We start from the raw sequence: 6,551 nt of genomic DNA on the forward strand, positions 1-6,551 counted from the left end.
GGAGGGGGGACACAGCAAGACCAAGAGAGAACAATGTCACCAAAAAGACAGAAACAGAATTTCAGACAGACAGCAAATCAGATTGGGATGGTTAGGAATTACATGGAGGTGGGAACAGAAAGCAGGTTTAAAGGCTTATGGGATAGCTGTGGCAGGACAGCCCAAAGGATCTCCTGCCAACCTTACAGCAGGGATGAAACAGAAACCATAACATTTTTCCTGACCACAACTTCCTTGTAACCAGTTACTAGAAAGCACAGGCACACACATCTCTTCAGGGCAGCAGTACCACTGCAAGCCTCTTCCAAGCGCACGCGGTACCATCTCTAGAAGAGTCCTCAACCTCACATCCCTTCTACCCCACACAGATCAGGTGATTTTTTACTGCAAATCAGCTCTCTTTCGTAAGGGCCAAGTCATTAAGAACAGTAATAAAATGAGTACCTGGAGTATCACAAGTCTGCCTGTCCCCTGAAGAGTTGGTTGGAGGTGTCCGATGTCGGTAGACGAGATGTGGCTTATTGTGCTCTTCTTCATACTCTTGCTCAAGTGACAGCAGTGGCTCTACGAAATAGTCCCCATCATCAGACTTGAACGTGCCTAGCTGAGAGGGACAGAGAAGGACAGGGTCAGTGACAAGCCAATCTAATGTGTAAGAACAACCCAATCTAACGTTAAACAAGGGAGGTGGGTGAGCTGGGGCTGCAACAATGCCCGTGAAGGCACAGGCTGGAAGTGCAGCTCTCCATCACTGCTCAGACCCTGCCTCCTTCAGCAGTCCCCCCGAAGCTTACAAAAAAGCAAGGTCTTAATTTGTAGGAGGGAATACAAGAGGGGGATGCCTGCAGGACCTTGTCCCTATGCCAGTGACCGAACCACTCCTGCCCAAGGGGACATGATGCTCCAGCACAACCCTAAAACACTGCACCGTTTTTCTTTTCATGCAGCAGCTCTCCATGAAACAGGCTTTAAACTCAGATGTGAGGACCCAAGAGAGGCATCCAGCCAGTGAAATCCCTGTGTGTGGAAAGGCACCACTTCAGTGCAGAGCATGGAAGAACTGTCAGTTAGTTGTACGTGAATATGAATACAGGGAGGTAAAAATCAAACAAACAAGACGACAACCACACACATACAAAACGTCCAGGACAAAAAGCATCCTGTAGCCATCCTAGACTAGGAAACAGGATAACTACACGAGACATAGTGCTAGAGGAAGGCCTGCCCAGGCACACGTGCACCAGCCCAGCTCATGCCCCAGCCTGACCTGCTGGGATGGGGCCTGGGGCTGTAGCAGTAAGACATGGTCAGCCTGGGATGCCCTGGTAGGAGCAGTGACCAGCAGAGACCTCCCAGGGGAGCACCCGAGGCAGTTGTTGCTTCCCATGCCTCGCTAACACTCCGGGGTGCAAGGCAGGTGCAATAATCTGGGACTAGCATTGCTGGGCACTATCTGCTCTTCCCTCTGACAACATCCCCTGGTGCAGCAGAGCACCAGGACGGGCTGCAAGGCAGCTTGCGTTCATCCCCTCTGAGGTCACAGCTCCGTGCCATACTGCAGGAAGGCTCTGGGGGCAGCACTGCTGGTGACCCCTCAGCCATCGCTCCAGACTTCGGGGTGCAGGTCGGTGTCGGTGCCAAGTGAATTGCTGGGGGCTCCACAGCAGGGCTGTCCCCACCCGGTGATCTCCGTGGCGGGGTGCCGCTGGGTGGCACTTTTGCCCCAAAACCCGCGGAGCAGAAGGGCTTTCCCCCAGTCCGACGGGATAATAAAAGTGGGCTGCGAGAAAGACCAAACCGGGGCGAGCCGGCCCCATCCCGTAGCCCCGGTCGAGGGCGGGGGAAAGGGGCCGGCCCCTCTTCCCTCTGCCCACCCTCCCTCGCCTGCTCCTCCTTCTCCTCCTCCTCGCTTCCGCCCCTGTTCGCCGCCGCTGGGCGCCCGGCGGGGCAGGGACCCGGGGCTCACCATCCCAGAGCAGAGGCTGATGACGGCGGTGTGCCGCGGCCGGGCGTTGACGTGCCCCCGGTAGAAGCAGTGCTTCACGTCGGTGTCCGCAGTCTCGGCGTAAAGGTTCCGCTGCTCGGCGGCGGGCTCGCCCAGGATGCTGACGGTGAAGAGCGGGGCGATGAAGGCCGAGCTGGCCGTCAGGTTGAAGAGGAACTGCTGCCCGAAGGCGGAAAGCCTGTAGTGAGCCTTAGGGGAGGAGGATGAGGAGGCGGCGGCGGCCGTCCAGGCGTCGGGGGCAGCGTTGGTGCTCCGCCGCCTCCGCCTGAAGTGGACATCGGTGGGGAAGGGCTCTCCAAACTCATTCACCCGGGTAGGAGTCACGATCTCGTACTCGCTGAGCTTCTCCAGCAGCTTCGCTGCAAAGGAAGAGAGGCACATGCCCCTGAGAGGGGAGGCCGGGCGCCTCGCCCCCCAGAGACGGCACCCCAGCACCCCCGGGGCGCCTCCCACTCCCCGAGCACCCCCGTACCTTGCCTGGGGTGCAGCTTCTGTCTCCTCGCTCCCGTCCTCAAGCCGTCGATGAAGAGCGTGGTGAGTGCCAGCGCCAGCGGCGCAAGCTGCATGGTGCTGCGCGCTGTCCTCAGAGGAGAGCAGCCTTCCCCCGCTTTGCTTAGGCTCCTTTTCCTTTTTTTTTTTTTTTTTTTTTCCTTTTTTTTTTTTTCTCGCCCCTTTCTCCCCCCTCCCCGCCCCCCGGAGCAGTGCCGGGGGAAGCGCCGGAGCCGGGCGGCGTTAGGGGCGGGCGGGCCGGCGGGGCGCGGGGCGCCGGGGGCCGCGCATGGTGCGCGGGGGGCGGAGGGGCCGGGACGGACCGACTGGCCGGGACGGGGGAACCGGCCGGCCGGCCGCCTGCCTGCACTCCCTCGCTTTCCGCCTCTCCCCCCGTCGGGCTGGTGGACGGGGCGCTCCCGGGAGCCAATTTAAGGGGGCGGGCTCCATAGATCAAGCAGGAGAAAAAGATCCCGCCCTTTCTCTCCTCCCACCCGCCCCCCTCATCCAACATGTCACTTTCTTTCATTCGGAGGAACGCCGGATTCGCAAGTTTTCGCTACGCAAAGCCCTCGCTGCGGCAGTACCGCGCCTGGACGGGGCGGGCGGGTCCGAAACCCCATTGGGGCCCGAGCAGAGCGAGGTCCTGGGAGGAAGAGCCACTTCCTCACTCACAGGCAGCAGAGTTTTGTTGCATTAAAAAAAAAAAAGAAAGAAAAATGCCGGGTATGGAATCTTGAAGAAGTGAACGCATACTCAAAGAATCCCACGTGCAACACTTTTGATAGCATCACTTTCCCCCTGCGTTTCTCAGATAGGAAGCACTTTAAGCAACTTCATTTGGAGTTGTTTTCGTGTTGTGCTGTTTTCAGCATCCTGAGGGAAAAGAAACATTATTGCCTTATCTAAAAGGTGTCTTCTTTTCTTTTAGTTTGTTTATTTGTTTTACAATTTGGAAGCTTTAGATAAAAATTGTAGCCATCCTTTAAAGCCAGGTGCAACTCAACATTGTCTCCTGCTGTCCCTCACACTCGGGCATCGGTTGTTCTTTCCCCCAGCATGAGGAAAGGTGCTGTGAAATTTCGAGGCAAAAGAAAAGAGATGTGGAAGTGCAAGTTCCCACCACCTGCACTTCCCTTGGAACAAAGAACAGAAGCACCACTACTTTCTGCAGTAAGGGAAAGCCTTAAAGTAATCAGTTCAGAATTCACTTCTAGACAAAACAGTGCCTCCCAAGTATTCTAAACTAAATGCTGAAGCCCTATGCAGCTGTTAGTAGATTTTATTTGATGAGTACAGAAGAACATGTGAGCAGATCATCACCTGCAAAGCCGTGCGTAGCTGCTGCAGGCTCACCAGGAGGAAAAGGTCACATCTCAGCTGAGTGCTGTGCAGGAGTCTTCACACTGGTAGAGTTCTACATCAGCACATCTCTAATGCAACCTGTAACGGCACAAAGCTCCCACTGTGCCTCTGTTATGCCTCTGTGTATGAACTGTGTTTAATTTAAGGTAATTCACTCATGCTGCCTTCTTGGGCTCAGCAAAGCCAGAGTGCTTCCAGCCTTGGGTTGCCAGCATACAGCCAGCTCTAACAACAGCAATGGGTCTCTTGCATCCAGCTTTAAAACTGGTGCAAGCAGTCATCTGCAAAGGAACTGCTCTTCAGAATAGCTAGACAAGGCTGCATCTCTGCATCTCCACGCACTCACCTGTTGTGAGCGAGCCTGCACCACACGTGATGCTTGTGCAGCAAATAACTACATGATCTTTAGGGTCCCTTCCAACCCAAGCCGTTCTGTGAGCTTCCTGTCCTAATGGCTGATTGCTTGCTCGTTCACACACACATTGAGAAAGAAGTCCTCAGAATAGGAAAGACACCAAACTATTCTCAGCTAACTGCAATCTGCGAAGCCTGCTGGGGTGCTGTGCAGCCTTCTCTGGCTGATCATGAAGGAGCATGACATCCCCACCCTTCCCATGCTCTGCTGTGTCCTGATACAGCCTGAAAAGCCACCGTGGTCCTGGGGCTTCCGGAGGAAGAAAAATAAATGGGTATCTTGAAACATCACTGCATCACGGTGAGAGTGCCTTATTTTCTCAGCCTTCTCTGCCTTACCATCAATGCAATTTCAGCTCCTGTGCTGTGGTGCCAGTCTGTTGGGCTGCTGGGATTACTGAACCCCTGTCAGTCTTCTAGAACATTCTCACCATGTTCGCATGTGCCCCAACACTTTTGGTCTTTGGAAAAGAGGGATATGCTGCGGCTGAGCATGGGCCATAGCCTGGTTGAGATCGGGAAACATAGGCCACATCCTGCTCTTTAGGTGGGGCGTGCATGGGAGTAGCAGGCCTTGAGCAATGCTGGGGGAGTGAGTGGAGTTGCCTGAGGAAATGGAGAGAAATGCTGAGTCAGAGCAGAGGGAGAGGGGTTACGTGGAGCTGGTTCTGTGTTATGGGTGAGGGACGCGGCCCTGCTCATCTCCTTCACACAGGTATTGGGAAACAGCTCTGCTGCTTTATCTGTGTGCCCCCGGGGCAGCTGCCATGCCGGGATGGGATTTCACAAGCACCCTGTGTCCCACTGGGCTGAGCCTCACCACCCTCTCACACCAGGGCTGGTGTTGGCAAGAGCATGAGATAAGAAAATCATAGAATCATTAAGGCTGGAAAAGACCACTAAGATAACCTAGTCCAACCGTCAACCCATTACCACCATACCCACTGAACTATGGCCCTAAAAAGCCTATCAAAGCTTTACTTTCTTGCTCAGATTTCTACCAGACAACCAGTTAATTTGGCTCTAGGGGTGGGGTTAAGGAGTTCAGGAGCTGGCATGGGTTGTATGTGGCAGCTCATACCTATGACATGGGTGGGTTGGATGGGATGGGCTGAAGTGTTGTATGAAGAAGCATCGTCACGGGTTCTGCCTCTGATCTGAAACCTTGGCAGATATAATCCAGGAGAGAAGTAAAGATCAAAACCTTCCTTCTTCAGAAGCGAGGAGCTGACCCATGGAGCAACTAAATAGGCTCAACTGACGGGTCAGAGTTGGGAGGCTCCTGAAGTGCTCCTGGGACCAAATCCAGGCTTTCTGATGGTCCTATGAGCACGGCACTGCCTATAACAATGCTGTTTCCATTGACAGACAGAAAAGTGGCACAGTGCGCAGCACTTTGAATTTCTGCAGCTGGAGATTAGGAAGTGCAGAAGGAAAGCTGTAGCTTAAGTAAATAGGTTACGTGGAGATTAGAGAAACTAAGCTACAAACTTAAATTCAGATAACCTTCCTGTTAGGAAGGATCTATCGATAGTTGCAGTATGGTAATTGTGCAGGCTTCAAGTCCTCACCTGGACAGAAGCAGCCTCTAGGAGCCCATACCTACTGATGAGGAAAAATCCCCTTGAAACACTGAGAATTTTAACCTACATCAATACTGCAAAAGTGGAGCTGCAAATGCCTCTTCTGTAAGCTACAATACGAGAGCTCAGTCACAACAGCAAAACTTTAGGAGGGAATTCAGGCAGCACAAATGGCTGAGAATACAGGAGGAGACCACATTTCCTGCAGTTTTCACACTCCTTTTCACCTACTTACCTTTCCCTCACAGGTGAGTGCAATCCCCAGTCACCAATCTTTGTTCTTTGCTGCTCTGCCTCTCCAGGTAGGTGTCACCTACCTTTATCTGCTGCATCCATTCTCTTGCCCAGTGATTATCCCAGGAGGCAGATGTTTCCCTTTGATGGCTGTTCTTCAGTGCCACCAGATAAGCAAAGAGAGCAAACATATTTTCTCCTGGTGTCTAATCTGTGCGCTCAGAAAGTGAAAGATTTCATTCCCTTCAAACAGCCGACCTCAGCCTGGCTTGCTTCTCTGCCTATTCTGACAACAAAGATACCACCCTGTGCTATATTTCTCTCCGTTTCGGAAGATGTTCTGCTCACATAAAGGATTTTCTTTGAAGGCAATGTACGTTACGGCTGTTCCTTATTTTTATTTTTTTAATAAAAGCTCTTTTAACCTTTTCCTATCGCTTTGGAGGGGCTGAGAATTGCAG

At 53.1% G+C, this 6,551-nt stretch overlaps 1 protein-coding gene across 6 annotated transcripts in view; it reads right to left on the bottom strand.

The window, feature by feature from the left end:
* Positions 1 to 2,900, bottom strand: part of ADAMTS9 (ADAM metallopeptidase with thrombospondin type 1 motif 9) — a 65,399-nt gene extending 62,499 nt beyond the window's left edge. For all 6 annotated transcript variants that reach the window (XR_001468662.4, XR_003077366.3, XM_414417.7 and 3 more), the window contains exons 1-3: positions 2,478 to 2,900; positions 1,967 to 2,364; positions 445 to 604 (exon numbers count right to left, since the gene is read on the bottom strand). Coding sequence is in view for 4 of the 6 variants with exons in the window: in XM_414417.7 (XP_414417.4) it covers positions 445 to 604; positions 1,967 to 2,364; positions 2,478 to 2,571 (652 nt within the window). In the remaining 2 variants the exon portion in view is untranslated. The remainder of the gene's footprint in view (positions 1 to 444; positions 605 to 1,966; positions 2,365 to 2,477) is intronic.
* Between the last annotated feature and the right edge of the window lie 3,651 nt (positions 2,901 to 6,551).

The sequence above is a fragment of the Gallus gallus genome, chromosome 12 (assembly GCF_016699485.2).
Source record: "Gallus gallus isolate bGalGal1 chromosome 12, bGalGal1.mat.broiler.GRCg7b, whole genome shotgun sequence".
NCBI lineage: Eukaryota > Metazoa > Chordata > Aves > Galliformes > Phasianidae > Gallus > Gallus gallus.